We start from the raw sequence: 26,116 nt of genomic DNA on the forward strand, positions 1-26,116 counted from the left end.
TTATAGTAACGAAAGTCCTAGAGGAAGCTTTGCTATGTATACATGTTGCGAGTAAGAGTTGAGTTTTAAGATATTATGTACTTTAGAATGGTAAATTGCTGTATACCGATATGAATCTGTACTGATTGATGTTGCTAGTAAAAAAAAAAAAAACAACAACAAAAACAACAAAACAAAACACATAAAGTCTTGTGGTTAAGGGGTTTTCTGTCTAACTCATTGCAACTTGGAAGGAATGCTATCTTGTGTGTTGGAGTGGAAGAAAGGTTTTTTTGAATAACTTTATTTTTTTTCCACTCGTGAATTTGCAGATAACGCAAAACCCCAACCTTTGCCGTGTGACACAATGGCTGGTCACAAGTCAGTTGCAGTCTGCATTCTGACTCTCCGCGGTAAGAATTCTCTGTGGCAACAGTTTGTAGACACTATACTGTCATGTACGTCATGGTGTGCTTTTGTGATATCGTATTTTTTGTTTGTTGATCTTTCTGTTGTGTCTGTCCTTTTATGTTTGTTTGTTTTTTTCAGAATATTTTCTTTTCTCAGTTGTAAGTCTTGAGTATATTGTATAAGTTGTCCGCAATATAAAACATCTTCAATTTTAGTGGACTCCTCAATATATTTTCTTTATTCAGGGCATAGATAATGTAGCATGGCACAGTGCACTCTCATGAACTGAAATCATCTGTGTATGTGTGTGTGCGTGTGTGTGTGTGTTTGTTTGTTAATATTCTGTGGAACCAGCTACTCCCAAGCTCTTCTGTATTGTTCATTGTATGGCTGATACCGTTTGTAAATCAAAGAAAAATGAATACGAAAAGCTTTCTTGATTTAAATGGAAGTGGGGCTCTGAGCGGCTCGTACATGATGCACATTTTCAGTCCAAGTAACAAATGCTTTTAGACTTTACTTAGCTCCTTTGATGTGCAGTTCTTGTTAAATGTAAGGCTGGCTCGGTTAATATCCTTCATTATATCTTTTTTTTCGCCGCCGTCTTTCAAAAGATGTGTCTTTTTTGTTTGTGTGTATGTGCGGTTGTGTGTGTGTGTGTGTGTGTGTGTGTGTGATCGCCCATGATAATTTCAATATTCCCTCCTTTGTTTCCTATCCACCAGTGATATTGGCTACTGCTGTCCGATCAGTGCAAACTGACTCTGGGCAAGATGTTACATTGCATTGCTCATTGGAATATGGCGCCAACGTTGAGAATCAGTTCTGGAAGTATTCCACCTCGGCAGCTCCATTATCAACGTGCAGAAACCAAAGCTACGAAGAACTTGTTACTGAATGGCCAGTCCGTGGTTCGATTGAATACGGAGCTCACCTGACGCAGAAATTCCAGGCAAGACTTATCTTGAGAGCCGATTTCGACTTGATACTGTTGAATGTATCCAGCCATGACACGGGATGCTACCGTTGCGGCCAGATCTTGGAGAGTGCCGAAGAAATCGTCGATAATGCAACTCTTCTCAACGTAACAGACATTCAAGGGTTAGGTAAATAGTAATGACCATCTTTTCATACTCATTACAAACAGAATCAGAGGGAGAGAGAGAGAGAGAGAGAGGGGTGGGGGGAGTATGTGCATTTGTGCTGCTCGTTGCCTCTACATCCCGGAGACAATAATGATGATGTTACAAATTCGGAACATCACTTGAGCATTGCTTCATCGTGTTATTGTAAGTAAAGTTATTAAAATTATCTTTAGCAATTGCTTCTAATGTAAGAGAAATGATTTCACATTAAGCTGTGTTGAGCATACGTACATTAAAAAAAAAAAAAAAATCTCAATGCGAGAAGTGATTCATTAATGCAGACCTCAAAGCAATAACACTGAATGTATCATAAGCAGTTATCTAAGATTAAAAGCTACTACCACAGGTAAGTGAAATTGTAGGGACAAAAAATGTGACCCTGCTTAAAAAAAATAAATAAATAAATAAATAAATAAATTTAAAACAAAATCAACAACAACAACAAAAAGTCGCCAGAAAGGGATTTTTAGTTAAGGGCGGAATTTGAAAGATCAGACTCTTAGCCTTGAAATGATGTATAACTCAATTAAAATGGACTCCCATAACCTGCCTAAATACTGGAAAGAAAGCACATAATCTGAAAAGGTGTGAACTGAGAAAAGAGGCTCGGAAGTTGAAATTGAGCATGAGCAATGAGCAGTATCAACTTACAAAAAAGTAGCAATATCCTCTCAAAAGTTATTAGATTTGAAAACGATTTTGATTTTTTTTTTTTTTTTTTTGGGGGGGGGGAAGATTTTAAGAAATAAAACGGGGTCTCTAATACATAACTGGTCATTCTACTCTCCCCCGGAAAAGGGTTGTAGAAAAACTGCTGAAAACATACTTTCCCATTCGTGTTATCATCTCAGACTCAGGAATAATGTAAAAGAAAGATAGTTCTTTCAGGAAATAGAATCAAGATTGACTTAGTTTACCCATTTCACCCGTTTTGAGTCCTCGCGTAAAATCAAGGGATGCGACTTTTGGTTTGTTTTGTGATGCACGGTCACAAATAGTGCAACAAAAGCTTAAAGTTCCTGCTTAAATTTTGGAACAGTGATTTAAAATCAAATCAATTAATGACATTCAATGCACATGTGTAGTTCTGTTGTACCGCAAAGCATCGTATCATATAAAAATTGTGGCAATAAAGCCTGAAATATAAGGAGATTTTTTTTTTCCATAATTAAACCATAACTGTAGACGGTTTAGTCTAGCAAGTGGCAACATTTTATTATTACTATTGTTCAAAATGTTGTATATTTAACAACATTTAAATCGATTATGCAAATTCAAATTTTTACAATGGTTGTTTCTATCTCTTACATTTAAGAACTATTTTATGTCACTAATGTTGTTTTTTTTTGTTTTATCTGCAAAGGGTAAATTATGCCTTTAATGAAAGAGATAGTGAAAGGAAAACTAATTACTGTTATTCACTACAAATTTCCGTCGAGTTGGTATTCGTATTCTATTGTAATTTCTTTTCTTTTTTTTTCTGCTTCAGGAGAACGAATAGAAAGACCAGCCTCAGGCCTAAATCTCATTGCTTTGTACGTCTGTCTCGTGGTTCTTGGAGTGGCCTCGCTTGTGGTGGTAGCAGTTGTAATTAGGAAGAAAGGTAAACTTACTGGAATGGGTTATGATCTGATTCAAGAAAATGTGCAACAAACAGTCTAAATGGGAATTTATTCTTGGCAATGATTTTTGTTTTGTTTATTAGTCACAAAAGCAGTCCGGTGACATGCGTGTAATGATGACATTTACCTATTCCAGCAGTTTTCTTAGATGAACCAATTACGTATTGATAAGGAGTGAATTTATGGAAAAAAATAAGAAAATGTTTGGTAAGGCATGTTTTCTCTCAGTGAGAGAAAACATGAGTGTCATGCTTAAAAGTGATTAAATAAAGAGATACTTTCATACGGAACAAGGAGATAAGAGATGGCTGACGATATGGATATTCGACAATCATATCATCCCTGAGTTACATACGTTTGCAGGTTTTATAAATGACTGAGTAGAAGGGTAGAGGTCACATTTCTTCATTTATTTTATCAAATATTCGTTTAAAAAGGGAATCCTTTCTGAAAGCTGCAATCGATATCCAACTATTTACTTTGATCTTATTTTATGTAGACAAAAGCGGTCTTCCCAAAAGGAGCGAGAGATCATCGCTTCAATCAGGAATTAATTTGGAGACTCGTGGGGATTCTGCAGACGAGCAGTCTTCGTCTCCATTTCTTCAAGACGAAGGGAACGGTAAAGAAAGAAAAGAAAATAATGCTAAATGTACATGGCCTCAATATTGCTACGTTATCATTACATTTCCTCAGTGTCAATTTCACACAAAAGGAGTGATAGGAACAAATGTTTATTTGTCATATTGTCTTATTTAGTTGTTTATTACAATGAATAGAATATAAATACAGGAAAAAATACGCAAAAAGATATACTATCCTACACATTTTAAAATTAGTTTCTGGAAATAGAATGTATATATATATATATATACGAGTATATATTTACATACAAGCATATATACATGCATATATAAAATGTATATAATATATATAGATATACATATATATATATAGGCCTACGTCATACGATTTTGCTTCTCTTTTTTTTTTTCATTTTATGCAACAAAAAATAGAAGATGACCTCGGCGCCATTCCGTCAACATCAGGTGTGGTCAATGAAAGTAAAGGTAAATGTCATGGCAAAATCTGCAGTCTTCGCTGCGATATTACTCTCCTATTTAAATTGTGGATCAAGTCCTTTATATTTTGTATGGAAGGGGAAAACAAGGAGACATTGAGTCTTCATTGAACTGACCCTCATGCGAAAATTTAACTTGGAATGTCTTATCAAATTACTCAATTAAGTGTACAGGCATCAATGTAAATATTTTACATAAAAGGTTAAGAACACAATACATACGCAATTTCATTTGATCAAACTTAAAATAATAATGGAGCTTTTTTTATGTGTGTTTTTTTCTCTGACGTGTTCACAATTTAAGTTTTATACCAAGTGCATTTATTTTGCGTAGTGACGCGATGGCGTTGTATTGCATTTCTCCAAGCAAAAAGGCTCCATGATGGGGTATTAATTTTTTTTTTGTGTCAGGGACTTTTGACTCTGTGCACATTGGTAGATAGCAATTCAAGACATCATTCAATCATTTATTTCCTCCCCATTCATATTATTAATAAAAAAAAAAACTAAATTAGAAAAAAAATCGTTTGTGATTCTGCAACATAAGTCAACCTCTTGATAGTAACACCCATGTCATGTATTCTCTGCAATTGTCATTGATATTCATTTTACAACCAAATGTTTCATTTCAGGAAATACCCGCATATCCACTAAGGTAATAACTTGTTACTGTCCATTCGTTGGTAGTCTTTGGATTCTTGTGTCTCTTATTATAGTTTACGTACAAAAAGTGACGCTGTATTTAACACGTTTCGAAAGGGAAGGTAAAATACTTCAATCAGTATGCACACAAAGAATCCCGATGCGACAGGTGTACTATTTTCTTTTCCTCATCCATATGATTACTATGTTGGAAGTGAAGACAAACAGGTTTTTAATGTTGCTATAGTTACAATTGTAGTGGTAATTCAAGAGAGATATTCCAAGCATAAGCTCCCCTATTCTCAATAAACTGTAGCTTCTTAATAGCATGATGTTATGATGTTATAACTCATCATTATAACCTATATAAGCCATTCTATTTACTTGTGACATACAAAATTATTATTTTTTTTTTAGGCTTTGTTGTGAGATGTGTTGACAGGTACCAGTATATTTTTGCTCACAGCTACAATTGTTCGTAATCGTACCAAGAAAGTACTGTTCTTTTAGAAGAATACCCGTGGAACAACAGTTACATCAATGTTAAGATAATCTGAGACTGACATTGAAAGACTTTTTTTCACACCTGCAGACCATCAATGACGTTATACATGGGATCATTGAAGTACCTTCCTACTGTCAGCTTATTATCGACACACCGGAGTTTCAGCGGTTGCGCTTTATCAAACAGCTTGGACCAGTCTGCTTTGTATATCCATGTGCAGTTCACACCAGATTCGACCACTCATTAGGGTGACAAGCATTTTCTTTTTCCTACAAGTTATATAAAATGATGCTGATATATATATATATATATATATATATATATATATATATATATATATATATATATATATATATATGCATATTAAATATATATATATATATATAATTTATATGTATATACAACCTTACATCACAAAACCAACAAAAAGTTCAGCCTACTGGGCTATAGTGAGGACTGAGAAAAAGGGTAAATTAGCCAACCTTGAGTTTTTCATCTTTTTTGTGAAAGAGAAAGTCTTCTTCTCTATTTTTCTGAATTTTCGCATCATAAATGAAACAGAAAAATTGTATTTTTAGAACTGTTCTCGAATCCCTTATTTTTTTAGTAGAAAAGTGTGGTTTGGTGTTTCTTAAAACTCCCTTTCCATTTCTTAAAAATCCTGTCCACGCTCTTCACTTTCAGGTCTAATGATTTTAGAAAGAAAAAAAGGATGCAACTGCTTTGAAAGTTGGCATTACTCATGAGCAGAATGTTTTGATGAAGTATGTTCTATTCCATCTTGATAACCCCTTCATTGTTGGTGTTCCGGTGATTTACATGCTGTTTTTGTCCAATTCATTACAAAGTTAGAACTTCAGAGCCTTTTTTCTCAGTTCACACTTTTCCGGGAGCATGTGCATTCTCCAAAATATTTAGATAGGTCTGAAGACTTCACTTGAATTGAGTTATATATCATTTTAATACTCAAGGTCTGCTCTTTTAGGATTTATTTTAACAAAAAACCCATATCTGGTGATTTTTTTTTTTGTGATGCAGAGTCATATATATATATATATATATATGAAGAGTTTCTTCGCAAAAACCGATAAGTCCATTTTTGAAGATTTCAAAGTATGGTCTCTGTCATAAAGTACAAAATAATACCTTTTAAATGATATATTGGTCACTACATATAAAGCACATTTTTGAAGTTATGGTCAAAAGAAGCAAAAATGTTCTTATTATTCTCTTTATTTTTCTTGACCTTTAATCGCAAATATCTCCATTTGGCAAATATGGACTTATCGGTTTTTGCAAATAAATTCTTCATATATATGACGGAAGAATGACTCGCAGACGAAGGCAATTAATGTAACGCAAATTGGTGTGGATGTCTTGTTGCTGTCTATATTCTGTTTGATTGGCTTCTTATTATTTTCTATTTCTGTTCAAATGCATGCAAATTGGTTGCTATTTTGCTTTTATGTTTATGTCTCATCAAGCCCTTGAAAAAGGCTGATTAAACGGTGGAAAGCTTGGGAAATAAAGGCCATAGTGAACATCCCTGCAACGTCTGCGAGTCATTCTTCCGTCACACATATACCCAAAGATAATGCAGCACCCACCACGTACAAGGCCAAGCCCGCTTCACATTATATATATATATATATATATATATATATATATATATATATAACAAATGTTTTTGTCAAAATTGTGCCTAGAAAGGACTCTACGAGATAACGATAATTTCTTATGTCTGTATTTTCTCTGTGCCTACGTTATAAACAGCAATAATCTCGAGGTATAATACCAATTATGCTTATGTATTTATTCATAGCTATAGATATCTCTTGACAGTGTGTTTCTTTACTATTTACTTTGTAACTGTTGTATATTCCTTTTGATATAGGGTATGTTTCATGGCAGGGAAACTCGCCAAAAAGCTTCGATCCCTGGATCCAATAAACATGACAATTGGCGATGTACGTTGTGTAGAAATTGCCGGTTTGTGTCAAGATCTTGGTCAAGGGCCTCTTTCTCACACTTTTCAAGAATTCATGGCAGAGCAAGGAAAGAACTGGACGGTAAGACAATTACTTGCCAAATTAGTAGGGATACGATAAGAACAACGTATTTAAAAATAACTTATCTATAGTTAAAAGCGTTAAGAATATTTGGTATTGTAACTTCCAGAGTAGAATTACCCTGTAGTGTTTCACTCGTATCTAATTAATTTCTTATTAGTTAAAATCTTTAATTTCAATATAGAATTGTGAAATAGATATGAAACAACAGTTATGAACAAATTTGTTAGGAAAGTTAAGGCTTACAAATTAATGTTTTATATTGAGATCTCATCCCCCTCCATGACTTAATCAAGAAATTAATATCACAATGAACCAAGTATGTTTTGTTTTAACTCTGTAGAAGAAATATTTATTTAGTTGAGATAAGCATTAGATGTCTAAAACACCACGTTCATGTTTGTTTTATTGGTTGTATTTCCTGTTTCCTATTAATGAATTAGCCCGAAGAACAATCTACGCTCATCCTGAGGTATTTGATTGAGAAACATAACCTTCAAGACAAACTTGAAAAGTTTGGAATTTTTGACAAAGAGGTGAACATCATTTGTGAACTCATCAGCGGCAAGACCACTGGGCAAAACGATAGCGAGGTATGCATTTTCCTATTGTAAATTGTGCGTGTGTATGTATTTTTTGTTTATTTGCTAGTTTGTTTATTTTGTTCTTGTTACTCCTGTTTCATTCTTTTATACTATCGATTACTCAGTGGTTAATAAGGAAAATATGCGGGAAAATGCTATTCTGTTGGCAAAAAAAAAAGAAAAGAAAAAAGAAAGTAAGGTTTTTTTTTCTTTTTATCGCACTATTTCATTTTACTTTGTATGAAAAATAAACAGTTTATCATGATTTCATGGCAACATTTGGACGCATTTATTAAAGCCATACTTGATACACATATTGTCAACATTATTGTGGTATGTGTGGGCAAGAAAGAGCAGAAACAAGGACGCGCACATGCACACCGACTCATCACAAATTTCATTTTTTTTTGTTTGGTTGTTCTCATTTCTTTATACTTTAAAGAATGTAAAGGCCTCTCATTGCATAACGTATCATAACTAAATATTTTTATTCAAAACCTCACCTTGCCCAACATCTCTCACGACATTCTTCACTTTCAGCTGATTCCCAACGAAAAGTTCTACATTAAGCAAATCGTTAGCAACAGCGTCAACGGAGTCGACGTCGACAAATGGGATTACGTTGCCAGGGACGCCCATTTGTTGGGTATAGCATCAGCATTCCACGTCGAACACATCATGTCTGCTGTGAAGCCTTGCCTTATTGATGGTGATGGGAAACTCACCCGGAAAGAGCTATGCTTCAGAGATAAGGTACAAATGTATGCCTATTTTGTAAAGAAACATTTTGGTTTTCTAAATCAAATTAAAGGAAGTTTCCAATGACCTGCTCTTCGAAATTGGACACTATGTATAATTCAATAAAATGATAATGTAACCTTTATTTTGAAATGCATTATTTCATTTCAAAATATGATACCTATCATACCTATCATAAACCTATCATAAATTAATTGTGATAAGATGCACGATAATAAACAATTATAATGCGTTATATCACTCTCTGTAGACACGATACATTCTAGTGTAAGAGAACAAAATGCACTTGATTCCCTAAGGACCTAAGTGTTACAACGCGAAACATACTGTGCTTAATTGCACAAATGGCAAATGACTAGGTTTTGATATTGTGGTAATTTTCTGATCGTTAATGCCTTTACCAGGTTGCAAATGATCTGAATCATTTGTTTCTTACAAGACGTCGCCTTCATTACGCTGCATATCATCACAGAGTGACTACCGCGGTATCAATTATGTGAGCATCGAATTATTGTTGTTGTTTATTCTCTATGATCTATGGATTTTGCTAGCAAACTTACAGAATGGACAACAGACTAGTAGCAGCAATGTGCGTTTCTGCCTCTTCAGTTAATGTAACATCACTTTTTTTTTTTAATTTCTCAGGAGATCTCTCTTTTGTTAATGCATACAAGAACCTATTTAAATTTTATGGCAAATACATTTTTATAGCAATTTGTTTCACATAAATTTCGTTGTTTGTTCTTTTTTATCTCTTAATGTAAGAGGCAGTATCGCAAAATGCACATTTTCTAAAACAGCTATTAAAGTAAATATATATATATATATATATATATATATATATATGTATTTATTTATATATATGAAGATTTTGTTCGCAAAAACCGATAAGTCCATTTTTGAAGATTTTGAAGTGTAGTTTCTGTCATAAAGTACCAAATAATACCTTTTAAATGATATATTGGTCACTACATATAAAGGTACATTTTTGAAGTTATGGTCAAAAGAAGCAACAATTTCTTATTATTCTCTTTATTTTTCTTGACCTTTAAGCGCAAATGACTCCATTTGGCAAATATGGACTTATCGGTTTTTGCGAACAAACTCTTCATATATATATATATATATATATATACATATGTATATATATATATATATAGTATATATATGTATATATATATATATATACATTGTTCTGTTCAATGCTTAGCACAAACAATTCTTATGTAAAGGAAAAACGTGGTAATGCACATTTAAATCACTTTGTGAGAATAATAAAAAAAGGTCTACGTGGTAAACGTTTCGATCCCTGTTTTGATAAAAGGGATGTGCCGGTAAAGCTATTGTCCTTGTTTTATTTTCTTTTTCTTTCTTTTTTTACAGGTATAAAGATGCATTTCGAGCAGCCGCCAAACACCTCAATTTCCAGAATGCGGAAGGGTAAGATCGTATACTAATTCAATATTGTCATCTCCACACCGCTCAAACTAATTTTGATGACGTCATATGACGTCATATTATCGTATTTTGTTAAGGATTTGTCTTTCAGTTGCGAAAAGGGTAAATACTTGAAGAATTTGTTTGCAAAAACCGATAAGTCCATATTTGCCAAATGGAGGTATTTGCGATTAAAGGTCAAGAAAAATAAGGAGAATAATAAGAAAATGTTTTTCTTCTTTTGACCATAACTTCAAAAATATACGTTTATATGTAGTGCCCGATATATCATTTAAAAGATTTTATTTTGTACTTTATGACAGAGAGCGTACTTTAAAATCTTCAAAAATGGACCTATCGGTTTTTGCAAACAAACCCTTTACTTGTAGATCTATGTTTTCTACAGGTGGAGATGTTATTTTTTGTCACCCATCAGGGAATTAGTCATGTACAAAATTAATTATTATTATTTTTTTTTTTAGGTTGTAAAGGCTGCATATCAAGTTATCAAGTGAGTACATTTGATATTTCTTCTTCTCATACTATAATAAGGAAGGATGTGGCACATGCTGCCGCGCTGCCTGGGTAAATAAAATTCCATTGCCATGTTATTGTTAATTGTATTTGTATTTGTTGGTTTTTGTTTTCTTTCCAGAAGGGAATGCGATCTGATAGATTGCGTAGAGGACGTTGATGCATTTTGCCAGGTAACTGATGGCATCGAACGTGACATCATGCAGTCGAGATCCACTGAGCCGGGAATGGTGAAAGCCAGAGAAATCATCCGCCGTATCCACTGCAGACAGTTGTATCAATGTGTTGTAGAAATCACGCAGGCCAAAGAAGAGGTGTGTTAATTGGATATGATTCTTCGTATGGCCTACCAATTCCCCTAAAACATTCTTCAGGGCCCTAATGTCATGCTTTGGGATTTCCAATGGTATCTAGTGCATGCACATGTACACATGACTGAAGGTTGGTAATATATGGGATACTGGCAATAGTTATTTGTGGTCAGGGTCATATAACTTTTTATGAGACCTTATGTTTTTATCTTAAAGATATACCTAGTTGAAAATATTAAATGACGCTGTCTCCTTTGTCACATTGTGAAAAAAGAATAAATTCAAATGATTTCAGTGTGTTATTTTTCTGTCTTAAGATAGATATCCACGTGAAAAGGCTGATGGCAAGACTTAAGAGAGGACATTGATTTTCTTGGAGGAAAACATAATTGTATCAGTGAATGTTTTCTCTTTCTCTGGCTTTAAAATGTATCTCGCGGTTATCAACAATACTAGGGAGTTTTCGCAAGCACGACGCGGCCGGGAGTTGAGCGTACCGTGCGCAAAATTTGCTTCTGCGCATGATCAAAGCAGAGAAACGTCCCGTCCTGCGGAAAACAAGTACGGGACTCGGCCAAAATCGCGTTCGGTCCCGATGCTGGGCAGCGAGTGAGCCAGCCAGCCAGTCAGCCAATCAGCAATCTTGTCCATACGCTCCCGTCCTGTACAGGAAAGCGAAACTGCTTAGATATGGGGACGGGAGTCCGAGTACCGGGACTGTCACAGCTGATTGCTCCCGCGTTTTCTTGGTCTTCCGGTCGTGTAGCGAAAACTCCCTATTATCGGAGACAAATACGCCAGAAAAAAAAAAAAAAAAAAGGTCACCAGTTAAAAAGGTCTATACAAAAACAGAACAAGAACACACGCCGCCCCAGTGACACTGTTATGTAAATATAAAGAGCTTGCTTACAAAAGTCGCTAAACCCATCGAAAAATTGATGGATTTAACGCCTTTCGGAAGCAACCTCTTCAAATAAATTATGGCATTTCTTTTTCAGCTAATCACTACAGACAGGGATGAACTGACGAAACTCCTACGACGAGATGACGCTTCAACTCCTGTAGACACCGCTTGGGAAGAGGGGAATTTCGTCGTGGAGGTGTATATCGTGACTTCTGTTTGTTTTTCTGTAATGTTATTATATGATTCTTCGCATTAGCAAAATTGAACAACATCTTATTACAACAGACTCTTATTTTTCTATAAACATTAGTATGAAACTGAAACTCACGCATTTTCTACGTCCAGTGTAGCCTAGAGGAACATGCAGCAGATGTTAACAACCCGAAGTACAATTAACAGAAAATTTTCATTGAATGTATTTGACCATAGCAAAAAACAAAACAAAAAAAAAAACAAAAAAAAAACCATACGATATTACTATATGGATTCGTATCTGCCTATATGGCTTTCCTCACACGACCAATAATGGAATATGGGTAATAGGTTGAGAACAGGTTTAGGTATGTGTTTTCTTGAATTCAAGCTTTTATAAAAAGCTTCCTTAATTCTCATCTATAATTTCAATATAGGGAGAGAAAGACAGAGTGTGTGTGTGTGTGTGTGTGTGTGTGTTTGAACCATGGCAAGGAAACAAAGGAATCAAATATCCACAAATCTATCATAGTCTATAGGTCTAATATAAAAGATGAGAAAATTCTAACTGAAGTCTGTGTGTGTGTATGTGTGTCTGTGTCTGTGTGTGTGGTGTTTCATGTGAGTACATTTTAAGGTTATTATTAAACTCAAACATATCGAACCGCCACGCTTTGAAACTGTGTTTAATCTTGAATCGTGGTTTCCCTTCAAAAACAAATATCAGTCTTGTTCTTACAGACGGAATTCCCTGAGTATGGGATTTCCTCTAAAGGAGAAGCTGTAATATAAAGTAAATTGAATGCTTCATATTGTATGTAACCCTGCATTACAAAACCATTTGAAATGAAAAACATCAATGTAGAGTAGAGTGAAGGTTTCACGATGTGTGACCACGTTTCAAAAAACGAACAAAAATTTTACAGATTAGTATTCTTAGCTAAGGGCAGATTCTGACAAAACAGATCCCAGGCTTTAAAATGATATATAACTCAATGCAAATTGACTCGTTTAAACTACCTAAATAATAAAAAGAGAGTCCGCATCCTGTAATTATGATAACTGATATAAGATATTTTTGTGAGTTTTGAGTCTATAAAAATGCTTTCAGAATCTCACCAAGTTGTGCTTCGAGCGGAACCGAAAACAGGATATAAGCCTCCAAGGCAACCGCAGTGAAGGGATTATTGAATAAAAGGTCCTGTTTACCTTTGGGAAAATTGATTAAAAACTTTAAAAATGTTCAAGATGTCACATTTAATGTATATGTATCAGTTGTATCTCAAAATTTCCTACCATATTAAAAATGCGCAATAAATCCTAATAAATAAGGAGATATCATTTTTTTTATCAATAAATCATAACTGTAGACCGTTTAGCCTGGAAACATTGTTACTATATTGTTCACATTTGTATATGTAACAATACGTAGCATTGATTATACTAATTCATATTTTTACATTGGTTGGTTATATTACTAAGTAACATTTTAGAACTATTTTGAAACAGTAATGCTGTGTTATTGTTTCAACTGGTAAATCATGACTTTTAGCATAACTTTTTTTCCAACTTTAAACCATTGCATTCTATTAATGTCCATTCACAACGTTCAAAGCTGTAGCACTGTATTTTCAAAAGCAACCAGAGTTAAAAGTGAAGAGGATGTAAAGGGTTTCAAAGAAATTATACTGCGTCTTGAAATATACATCATCAAGCTTCTTAAACAACGAAAGTGATCTAGAAAAAAAAAGGAAAAAGCACAATCATTTTTTTGATCGCAACCTAATTTTGTCTTATACAATATTAAATTAAATTCGATATTGTGTGACCGTGCATTACTACACACGCAAACTGATCTTGTGTGAGGACTCAAAATAGGTGAAACAGGTTAATGTAGTCAATCCTGCGGCGTTCATATTTTCTTAAAGAGCAAATCTTCTTCTACAATATGCCAAAGTCTGTGAATACAAAACAACAGGAAATAGTGTGTTTTACATGTTTTAGCAGTTATTCTAGAACACTTAAAAAAAATAGTTTGATTAGGTGTGTCGTAGTGGCGTTTTAATTTTTTAGAATTACTTACACACTCTTCACTTTCAATCTGATAACTTTTGAAAAGATGATGCCACTACTTGGAAAGTTGGAATTAGTCTTGAATAGAGGGATTTGATAAAGCATAATAAATTGCAGTATAAGTTGATAATCCCTTCATTGTTACTGTGAAGTGTTACATTATGTTCTGATGTCCCATTCAATGCACAGAGCACGGTTCCACGGTTAGAATTAGATCCTGCAAGTGAGAGTTTCTTTTCTTTATAGTACACACTTTTCCAGAAGTGGGTTCATTATTTTCAATATTCTATCAGGTAGAGGGAGAGTCCATTTGAATTGAGGTATATCATTTTAAAGCTTAGTCTATTCTTTCGAAATCTGCTCTTAACTAAAACTTCATGTCTGCCGAATTTTTGTCGGTTTTGTGATGCAGGGTCACATTATAATTGTTTCATTGCACAAAGTGAACAGTACATTCGGATCTTCAGAGTTCATATACAGATTACATGTATTTATGTAAATAATCATACTCATTCTTTCTTTCTGCAGGTATCGACCTTTGATTATGGGATGGGTGACAACAATCCCTTTCTCAATATCCCCTTCTACACCAGGGCGAAAGACAGCAAGGCAAAGCGATTGAAGCGTGAAGAGGTAAACCTGTTATACGTGCTACATAAACTGCAGCACAGTACATTTCTGAGAATATTAGTTCCATTAACTTAAACGGTTAAATTTGAAAGACTAACCCAAAGTTTTTGAAAGGGCAAAGATTCATTCATGTAATTGATTATTGCCTGATTTGCCTGATTTTCTTGAGAATGTGTTTTCTTTTCTTTTGTAATGAATAAATGAACGCGCCTAATAAGTTAATACACACGCACACACACACACATACACACATATATATATATATATATATATATATATATATATACACATTATATATAAAGTGCCAACAAAATTAGTGCGGAAAATAAGACCTATGACTCTACGACGAATCTGACTGAATTCAAATTGCCACAATGCAACAGTCGTCAGGGACATTTTCAACAATACTGACTGCGTGACCGACAAATGCGCCTGTCCTGACACGTCATTTATGTTTTTGTATTTTATGTTGTGACATTTCTTAAGTTATGTAAAAAGGGAATAAAGGTATTCCTTGCGACCTACAAGTCCATTGTCCATTGTTTTATCTGCATCGCCCGATTATTTCGTTCTTCAGATACCAGCTGATGTTCCTAAACACATGGAGGACGTGACAGTGCGAATCTACACCAACGTGCTCAGTGCAAATTTAACAGCAGCTCGGAAATATTACAAGAACCATCTTGAGCGGCACATCAGACGGCGAATGGGAGAAACTCCTTCAGAACTTTAGCAGGTTTATTGGTTTCATGGTTGTGTTATGAGATTGTGGTCTGACACATGACGGTCATGTGTTTATTTCGTAACGAAGTAGCGAGTTTTCGCAAGCACGACGCAGCCGGCAGTTGAGCTTGCCGTGTGCTAAATTTTCCTCAGCGCATGATCGAGTCCCAGAAACGTCCCGTCCTGGGGAACAACAAGTACGGTACTCGGCCAAACCAAGGAGGTACCTCCTTGGCCAAACTAGCGTTCGGTCCCCGATGCTGGGCAGGAGTGAGCCAGCCAGCCAGCCAGCCAATCAGCGATATTGTCCCCACGCCTCCGTCCTATTACAGGAAAGCGAACTGCTTCGATATGGCCAGGGACGGGAGTCCGAGTACTGGGACTGTCACAGGTGATTGCTTCCGCGTATTCTCGGTCTCACGGTCGTGTAGCGAAAACTTCATCCTACTGTTAAAGAGAACGCGAACACTGCACGAGTTGTGAAAGACTCCCCCCCCCCTCCTCTCTCTCTCCCTCTTTCTCTCTCCCTCTTGGTCTATGGTCCTTACCTTGGTCTATGGTCCTTGGTCTATGGTCCTTACCAATTTCATGCTATTCATGCATTTTCTCTTTATGTTTTGAGCAATTGCTTTGTATAATGAGTCAAAATACGTAACCCTCGAAACAGTTTTAATATTTCACATTGCGATGGGAAACAAGGTTTTGAATATCCAGTGAGGAGGTTGGTGTACCAGCACACATTCATTATAAACCTAAGGTGTTTGGTGGATTAGCACTTGAGCTATCATGTTGGATACAAGCTCTGGAGTGGACTGGAGCATGTTCTGGATATGTATTTTCTCATGCAACATCCGTTTGGAAATTGAAATGTCATTCCGTGATTAATAATCGTACTGGGTCAGCCCAGAAGACATTACAAGCGTAAGAACGTGACAATGTTACGACGGTACGAGTGGAAACAATCCCTTTCGTCCCTCTGAAGCAGTCATTCCTTCCATTGTTTTGACCGTTGTAAAACAGAAGACGATATTTTCTCTGCCTTTTCCCAATGATACAAATTGTTTGCATCAAATTACCTATTTTCTCAGGAACATAAAACTACGTTATCAATGTAATAACCATTGATATGAATGCATTAGGACCTACTTGTACTGGTACTCGTTAAAAGTTTCGTCACGGGTGAAAGAGTCATTGTTCAATAAACATTCTCCATCTCGCGTACAGAATATGGATTTTATCTTGTCCCATAAGATAGCACATCACCACAAATCAAGTTTTGCTTCAAATGTATCATAATCTACATCTACGTACGATATCAAATGTTTGGCGTATTTTTCTTTAAATGTTTATAACATTATCTACCATAGTACCGAATTGACTTTGTTGTTCTTTGTGTTTGTACTAGGATATGTTATTTTTCATGTAGAGGGTCGAATAGTTAATCACGGCTGTGTGACTCACTGACCTATTTCAATGTCGAAGTCGTGGGTGTCGGTCTAATTGTGGGATGTCCCTGGAGTATTTCCAAATCACAGTTCTTATTGATATACACTTTTACGTACATTAAATGTACAGTAATAAACAAGTCACATATTACTATGCTTGTATCATAGTTTCAATGTGTTATCGATTCAAAAAGAAATGCATAGGAGTATGGAAGGCATGCACAAAACCTATGCACAATAAACCTGAGAAAAAACAAAAAGAATAATGAATAGCGAAATCATGTCCAATTATGTAAGAATACTTCGCTCTGAACAACGTTAAGCTATCAATTATATATTTTACCCTTCGACGGGTATTGGCAAAATAAAGTTGCATTCACTCGTTTACAAATTTCGTTTACAAGATATAGCACATGAGAGAAAGAGAAAGAGAAAGAGAGAGAGAGAGAGAGCGAAGAGAGGGGTTGCAGAGATGCAAGGAAGACTTTAAACGTAATTTCAAGAAATACCTGTACCTAAATAGCGAACAGTTAAATGGGAATCTTTTTAAGTACTCTGCAACTTACAAAATTATCATAAGTACTTTGTATACTGACATGCCATGCACACACACACACACACACACACTCACACATACGAACATAATATATATATATATACATATATATATATATACATTATTTGTTTGCCGAGATATCTGAGTCGCAGTGGTTCTCTCCGTTAACCCATTGAGGACAAATCCCGAGTATCATGAGACTCGGACAAGCAGTTTCTGTGGGAAATGCTTGTTGTAGCAAAATCAGACCGTCCTCAAAGGGTTAAGCATTTTCCTTTTTCTCACTTCACTGAAACAATCATATGCATTGTCAACATGCAACAGCAGCCACATGAAGTTGTTGACTTCAGAAGGTTTGATAGCGGGTGCGTAATTGTTGAACGTGGTCAATGTCCATCTCTTGTTTACCGCAGTGCTTTACACGTTCATGTTCAGTGACGCAAATGAGCTTGGCAGGAGAGCTGCCAGACAGCGTTTAGATATGATAAATCAATAACCACGGCACATATCATTCGATCACACAGCACCTCTTTGCCTGATATGCTGCATTGTATGTGACTCGCAACATCGGGCCAACTCGCCAAATCGTCTTGTGAAGGTAAGTCAAATTTGTATACATTGGTTAGATAGAATTTTATCTATTCTATTAAGTGTATATTATGTATTCTATATATGAACAGGTTCGTTTGGTGAATGTGGTTTAAAATGTCTGCAATCCTTAGCCAAAAGAAGTCTGTTGAGCCACATAAGCCAACTAGGCAACATTAGGGGTCTTTTTATTTGCACAACAAACACCAGGCAGACACTCGAAAGAGCACAAAACCCAAATAGCATCCACGTTAAGAAACACCACACCAAAAAATTGAATCTCGTTGCTGAAGTAGTATTACCAGTAGTAGAAGTAATAATATAGAAGAAAAGGAATACGTGTGTAGCAAGATAATTATGCTTTGAAGTTTGTGGTCTATTATTTTGAAGTACTTAAGTTGTGTTTTTTTTTTTTCGTTTACCTGTAGAATTCCATGTTATCAAAGGGCTTTGGGAAACAAAATTGGAATTCTATATACACCCGGTCGGCCGTAATAAGGCAAAACAACGTAACTCAGAATATCATGTTCTGAGAAAAACGAGTTTGAAAATTCAATTGGTTCCCATTTTTCCGTCATAGGAGTAAAACACTATTGAAGCGGCGAAGTTTCTTAGGCATTAATAAAGAATATCTCGATAAAATTTCAGTAAAATAGGACTTCCCGTTTTAGAGTAATTGCCATGTTTAGAATAGATACAGCATTTTAGCGGATCACAGCACTGTGCTTATGAGTAATTCTAGTTTGCCAAAAGAGCGTATCCTTACTTACGTTGTGCGAGAATCCTCACGCGGCAACATATCAATTAGGCAAAAGAACGTATCCTGACTTACGGCGCGTAAGCATTCTCCCGCGAAGCCACTTCAGTATGCCAAAAGAACGTATCTCGACTTACAAATATCTGCGCCTTAACCCTTTCATCAATGTAATTAGGCAGAATGACGTATCCCGACTCAATGGCAACAATCTCTATCATTTGTTTATTTGACAATTTTGTTAACTGGATAATAAAAGTCCCGTTATATGTGTTTAAATATATATTAAGAATAGTAAAACACAGTAGCTTGCAAAATTATCGATGCAAGAGAACATTCATGGTTTTTTCTTTCTGAAAACTTACCGAGTATGTGCTAAAATGTAATTAGTTGTTATCTACCAATTACCTTTCATTTTTGTTTTACCTCATTTGCATATACAGTTTATAGTTTATTGAGATGTCCATTCTTTTTTATTATCTTTAAGTGTATGTTTTTTATCCCTTGATGTAAGATTTTTCATTGGAAACATAATTATATTTGGTTTATCATTCATGTTGTTGTAACAAAAACATGGATTTGGATTAATATCGACAACTAAAGTACGAGTTTGGGTAAAGTCTGTAAAATGGACTGTTTGAGAACTGGCAAAAAATGAAATAAAATGGGTATCAAAAAAATTGTATAGACATCTGTACATTCACTTCGTTTGAAAGAGACATACACGCATTTAATGTGTTAATATTGAGACTCCTTTTTTAATTTCTATCTTTTCTTTGATTTATCTATTTATACACGTTCCATTGAGATGAAAGGATTTGAACAGAAAGAATGATATTGTGTACTTTGTTTATCGTTATAAGTTGTTAATGTTTGGTTGATAGCATGAATTGTATCCGTAAGGTTAAAACTTCTAATGATAATATGCCTCAATTCTTTGAACAACAACAATAATAACAATGCATGAATCCAGGTTTTAATGTTTTTAGGTGTAACTTGACCACACACACACACACACACACGCACACACACAACCAAGCAAGTACAAAAACACACAAAACACACACACACACACCTCAGACTTGTCAGAGTTGCAAACATTCTCTCAGTAGAATAACTTTGAGAAAGACATGACAGAAATGTAGATGCAGAGACTGATTTACATCTTCTGAAAGGTTTATAGGGAACAATGTGTGTACATCTGTTTCTCAAAGATAACAGCATTACAAAAATCATTCGATTATTTGCAAGTTCTAAAAATATGACATAGATATCTACGCTTTCTTCTTAAAATTTAAGAGAGAGTTCGGTATGCCATTATGCTTTTATCACATTGAAAGCAAATCAGCAGTAACTAAACATTATCATGATGGTTAATTAGAAATAGAAAAAAAAAATGTCATTTACTTCCCGAGTAAAGTTATTAGCTTACATACGTACCACAGTTGAACAAAACCCTGGGAACAAAATTTTTAACAGAACATAATTGTTGTTGTTGTTGTTGTTGTTTTTTTTTTTTCTGGAGATTAGTTATACTATTACCATACCAGACCTTCGCATCAATTTTTACCTTGGAAGATCAAAACATCTACAAATTACACTATAGTAAATAGCACACATAACATTTTTAATCCTTACTGTTGTTGAAGATCAAGTGTAGTAAGAAGTAAATACTTGGGTAAAGAACAATTATTAGGCAGCTTAAACGAAGGGAAAATTTGCAACAGTATTCACTTTAAACACATTTCAATAAACGTCTAATCACAACAGCGATTTGCTGTGCTGCAATTTACATCTGCGTTGTCTGAGAGCTCCTGGAGGGATTAGGCTCAAAATAAGATATGAAAATTTTGCAGGAAATAAGGTTACTATTTCCCTGGTTTTCTGAAATAAGTTGACATGTTTCAATCGACATGATATTGATTTTGAGGGCAAGCATTTACAACAATATTTGATATGAACAAGTGATAGTTTTACCTAAAGTTGATAGTCATCATTTCAAAGGGCAATAAGCCCTCATCGTATTTTTTTTTTCGAAATAGAACCTTTAGTTTCATATCAATATAAAAAAAAATCTTTCTTGTGCCTTCATAACGTGAGAATAGTCATTAACACTTCACAGTTGAGTTTTGCGAGTTCTTAATCTAACTGTGAAAGATTTACCTGATCCTATATAAACAATCCGAGTGTTATCATTTTTCTTCTAGAGTTGACTGATCTAGTGCACAATCCACTCCATCTTTCATGAGATTCTGACGGGCGTGCACAGCTGTTCTGAAGTCTGTATAGTTGCTCTTTTCTCTGCTTTCGAACTGCTCGGTAGACCACTGCAGGAAAATGTAAAAGAAATGGAAGAGAATAATTAACACAAAATAAGGCACTCTTTCCATAAAAGACAGTGAATTTCAACTCTGCTTTAGTTATATCATGTGATTAAATTCTTCATTAGACATGGTTGTGTGTAACAAATCCTCTCTCACAGACCCCCTTCCCCTCCAAAAAAAAAAAAAGCAAAGGAAATGAGAATGAGTATTTAATATCGAAATACACTCACAATATATATTATTCAACATCATACAAATACCCCTTGAGGATATACAAGGCTGTGTGTTTATTTTTGAGAGAGAATGGTGACTATTTCGTCAGTTTTCATTTCATATTACTTTTTTTTGTCATTGCTAAGGAATGAACTGTGAAATGTGGTATTCTCAAATTATCAGAGAGTCATCATCATGGATTTTGCCGTCTTTTATTTTTTTCTTTCATGATTTTTCCAAAAGCCGGCTTGTGTCGCCAGTGATAATGACAAAGGTGGGATTCATTTCTTCCCCTTCTTCTACTTTTGTTGTATGAATTAATTGGTGATTATTCAACTTGTACCTTTTATTGTACTTGATACACTGCATTCCTTTTCTGTGCTGGTCTAGGCTGGCGGTTGGTGTGGACACTGAAAAGAGAGACATGCAAATATGTATTTCAACACGAATGTTAATATCATCTAAAGTAGACGATTGGGTCTGAATATTTGAACTTTCCATAGTATTTAAAACCACGTAACTTAAGAATAGATATTTGAATTCCATGAGCTTTTGCCCTCAACATTGTTATGGGGAGGGGTGGAACGTATAACATGTATAGGATCTACCATGGCTACAATGCATTTTTTTTTTTTGTATCGAAATGAAAAAAAAATGTTTTAAAGAATATGTACAGCTGACTAAAATTGCACCAAGAATACAAAAGAAAAAAGAAAAAAGATAAATCAGGCTTCCATAGTTAGCAGGTACAGAGTACCATTTAGTATGAATTTATTTTTTAAGGCTTATTTTAAGTGGATAAATTCCTGTATGTATGAAAACACCACAATCACATTCTTCATTCTTTCAAGAAATAACAAACAAGATTTAAGACTACTTCAGTACTTGTGTTTAACCAAAGATGTAGCCCAAACATTATTATATAATGTTTGGCTACATCTTTGGTTAAACACAAGTACTGACAACAAATGAAGAGTTTGTTTGCAAAAACCGATAAGTCCATATTTGTCAAATGGAGATATCTGCGATAAAAGGTCATGAAAAATAAAGAGAATAATAAGAAAATTGTTGCTTCTTCTGACCATAACTCCAGAAATATACCTTTATATGTAGTGACCAATGTATCATTTAACAGGTATTATTTTGTACTTTACGACAGAGACCGTACTTCAAAATCTTCAAAAATGGACTTATCGGTTTTTGCAAACAAACTCTTCAAATTTTGTTGTCCTTACTTTTCTTGCTAAAGTAATGATGTTAATGTCATTATTAGATCATATCGTCTTCCATCAGTTCATGTTGCCACTGAAGACTAAATGGAATTCATCAGTATCAAGCTTTATTGTCATTAGCTTGAAGTCGAAACTACTGTTTACTATAAAGCTCTTACTTTTTTAGACTTTTAGACGAAAACTGAATTTGAGGTAGAAGACGTCAAGTCGATGATCATAACAGTATATTAGGGTCCACTCAATGTATTTGCGTATAGGTAAATTTCTTTTGAGAGTCACTACTTCTACTAGACCACTAGTAGTAGTACAAGGCCTACTACAAGTATCCTACATTTACATAGTCATTATTACATTAGTAGAACCACAACCACAACCACACCAATGAGCCACGTTTTGGCAAGCCCACCGAAAGGAAAGGCTGTCATACTCATAGCTCTAAGTTTGCTCTTTATTTGCATAGCTTGCTGTGTTTTTTGTTTATTCTTTTTTACTCATCGAGTTCTTAAATCTTAGTGAAAACTATTATCGAAGGTACTGGACCCTACTAGCAAAGCGTACTGTCGTCCAGTCTGTACAGCCCAATCGCCGTACTTCGCACGGCGTCTGGTCGGGCTAGATCAAAACTTAGACCTGACAAAAAACCCATAAAACTTACCGGTGTTACCGCTGATTTTCTTTTTGGTAGCATTAGCTGGTCAGGAGAATATCCATTGCATGACTGCAAAACAGAACAATGGGCATGACTTCATGGTTCACACTGTAGAAAAGCTTGCCTGCCAGTCAACCAGTCGGTGTAACTCTGCTTAAGCTGTTGTCGCAAGGGAGAAAGCGGTGCGGCAGCACCGGCGGCACTACAATACACTCACTGCCGCGGCTGAAATGGATCTGCAGCACGTAGCCGTAGGTCTTACACATAGAGTTATGCAGTGCAGCGTGTGTTGTGATGGCCACGATGTTGATACGTTGTTTTGCCGTGCTGACTTTAGCGCGCATGGCCCTGATTTTACACAGCAAAGCGCTGTATGATGACATACGTTCTTTTGGCGTCGCAATTTCCTTCTTTTTTCTTGAGAAACCACCATGAAAAAACAGTGTATGTAAAGATACGTTCATTTGCCGTAACAGCGAAAATGCTTTCTTTGTCATTTCTATACGTATCTCAGGTTACGTTGTTTTGCCTAGCTGGAAACGGCAAAGTTGTGAAAAAGGTGTGTAAGATACGCTTTTTATCTCTGAAATGGTAAACATTTGAGAATTGAGACTTTCACCATTAAAAAGAGCGCATTTTATTTAGGAGCCGTATGCTCATAACTCAAAATGCCCAAATTTTGAGTTACGTTCCTTTGCCTTATCACGGCCGCGGTCCCTTCCCCCAACATCAGAAGTGTTCCAGAACAACTGAAAACAACGACATTTGCCATTGATGGTGTGATCTTAAATGTCATGATAATTCAAAACAGATTTTTTTTTTTTCAGGGAAGAAAAAGCAAGCAATTTCTCATTGAATAAATCAAGAAAGAAAGAAAGAAAAAGAATGTTTATCAATATTAAATAATTTTTTACTACTTTGAGCTAAAAATAAGTTAAAAGTAGCACCTGCGACTTTTAAATATTTTTTTTTATACAATTACATTTTCTTTTCTTTTTTCAACATTGACGTATCCTCTGTGCTTCTCTCATGTCTCCAAGCCACATTTAGAAAATGATAACTTCTGTCCGTTGTGTCTGTCCATTTATTAATGATGTATTCATGATATGAGTGTCCTCAGTATTTTTATCTCAGGACCACACAAATCGATTAATTCATATTATGATAGAGAGATTCAAAACACTTATCAGGGAATTCCTGTAAATCCAGATCCATGTGAAGATCATATCGACTCGTTTTTTTTTTCTTTGTTGTTTCTGCCAAAAAGGAAAAAAGAGCATGCAATTCAAGGAAAATTAAACTGCTTGAAAGATTGTGGATACTTGAATATATATAAAAAAATAGTACATACAAAACAGACAGTCCGAAGAAACAATCGTAGTGGTTGTCAGTCTCAGCATTCCAGAAAAAAAAAAAAAAAAGGAGTGAACTCGTCTGTGTGTTTTGTTTTTCTTTTCTTTTCGAAATTATGGGAATGCCGTATGAAAATCTCTCACCTCACACCCTCCGTTCTCTTATCTGTAATTGCCTAACGAAGGGTTCATTTTGTTTATTCTTCCTGGCTACGATGTCCAACACAGAATGGAGCTTCTGCTGCTGCACACTTCTCTACTTTGCTTAGTAGCATTGCTTGGTCATAGAGGTAGTGTCCATTATTTTATTCTCATATTTTTTTTAATGTTATATATGTTTAACTGTGATATATATATATATATATATATATATATGTGTGTGTGTGTGTGTGTGTGTGAGTGTGAAAAGTTTGTTTGCAAAAACCGATAAGTCCATTTTTGAAGATTCTGGAGTACGGTCTCTGTCATAAAGTACAAAATAATACCTTTTAAATGATATATTGGTCACTACAAAGGTACACTTTTGAAGTTATGGTCAAAAGAAGCAACAATTTTCTTATTATTCTCTTTAGTTTTCTTGACATTTTAATCGCAAATATCTCCGTTTGGCAAATATGAACTTATCGGTTTTTGCAAACAAACTCTTCATATAATTATATATATATATATATATATATATATATATATATATATATATATATATATATATGTGTGTGTGTGTGTGTGTGTGTGTGTGACCCTGCACCACAAAACACACAAAAAGTCGCCAGACATGAAATTTTAGTTAAGAGCATATTCTGAAAGAGCAGACTTTAAGCTTTTCAACGATGTATTACTCAAATCAAATGGATTAACCTATCTAAATGTTGGAAAGAAAGCAAACACTCAGGAAAAGTATGAACTGAGAAAAAAGGCTCTGAAGGACAGTGTCTACTCAACCGCTTAATCTTTACCAAGCCGTGCTGCATGGTTGTGCGATGAATGGGACAAAAAACAGGATGTAAACCACCAGAGTAACAACAATGAAGGGATCATCGATTAAACTGAAATTAAGCATGCCTCATTACCACATTCTGTCCTTAACTTTCAAAGTAGTAGCAATAGTGTGCACAAGGTTTTTAAGAAATGGAAAGGGGGCTCTAAAGAAACACTCAATCACATTATTCTGCCCCCCAAAAAAGTATTCGAGATAAACTGCTAAAACACATACTTTCCTGCCCACTTTATGATCCAAAATTTTTGCATAATGTAGAAGAAGACTTGCTTTTTTAGAATTATATGAAAATGTCAAGATCGGCTTGGTTGACCCATTTCACCTATTTTCAGTCCTCGCACAACATCAGTGTGTGCGACTTTTTGTTCGTTTTGTGATGCACGGCCACATATACAATATCAAAAGAGA

The 26,116-nt window shown here is 35.0% G+C and overlaps 1 protein-coding gene across 1 annotated transcript; it reads left to right on the top strand.

Annotated features, from left to right (window-relative positions):
- The first annotated feature begins 346 nt into the window (after positions 1 to 346).
- Positions 347 to 15,611, top strand: LOC140246878 (deoxynucleoside triphosphate triphosphohydrolase SAMHD1 homolog). The gene is made up of 14 exons (XM_072326203.1): positions 347 to 392; positions 1,116 to 1,496; positions 3,025 to 3,122; positions 3,657 to 3,779; positions 5,473 to 5,633; positions 7,280 to 7,454; positions 7,898 to 8,047; positions 8,579 to 8,791; positions 9,202 to 9,293; positions 10,181 to 10,237; positions 10,893 to 11,082; positions 12,078 to 12,197; positions 14,777 to 14,881; positions 15,456 to 15,611. The coding sequence occupies exons 1-14, from the start codon at positions 347 to 349 to the stop codon at positions 15,609 to 15,611; spliced, it is 2,067 nt and encodes a 688-aa protein (XP_072182304.1).
- Positions 15,612 to 26,116: the final 10,505 nt, after the last annotated feature.

Source organism: Diadema setosum, chromosome 3, assembly GCF_964275005.1.
Source record: "Diadema setosum chromosome 3, eeDiaSeto1, whole genome shotgun sequence".
NCBI classification, from domain to species: Eukaryota; Metazoa; Echinodermata; class Echinoidea; order Diadematoida; family Diadematidae; genus Diadema; species Diadema setosum.

Bases quoted from the DNA above. Each gene is read 5' to 3' on its own strand.
- LOC140246878 (XM_072326203.1), top strand. From the start codon at position 347: ATGGCTGGTCACAAGTCAGTTGCAGTCTGCATTCTGACTCTCCGCG. The intron at 10,238-10,892 runs GTAAGATCGTAT...TCTTTCCAGAAG, and splicing joins AATTTCCAGAATGCGGAAGG to GGAATGCGATCTGATAGATT. The intron at 14,882-15,455 runs GTAAACCTGTTA...TTCGTTCTTCAG, and splicing joins AGCGATTGAAGCGTGAAGAG to ATACCAGCTGATGTTCCTAA.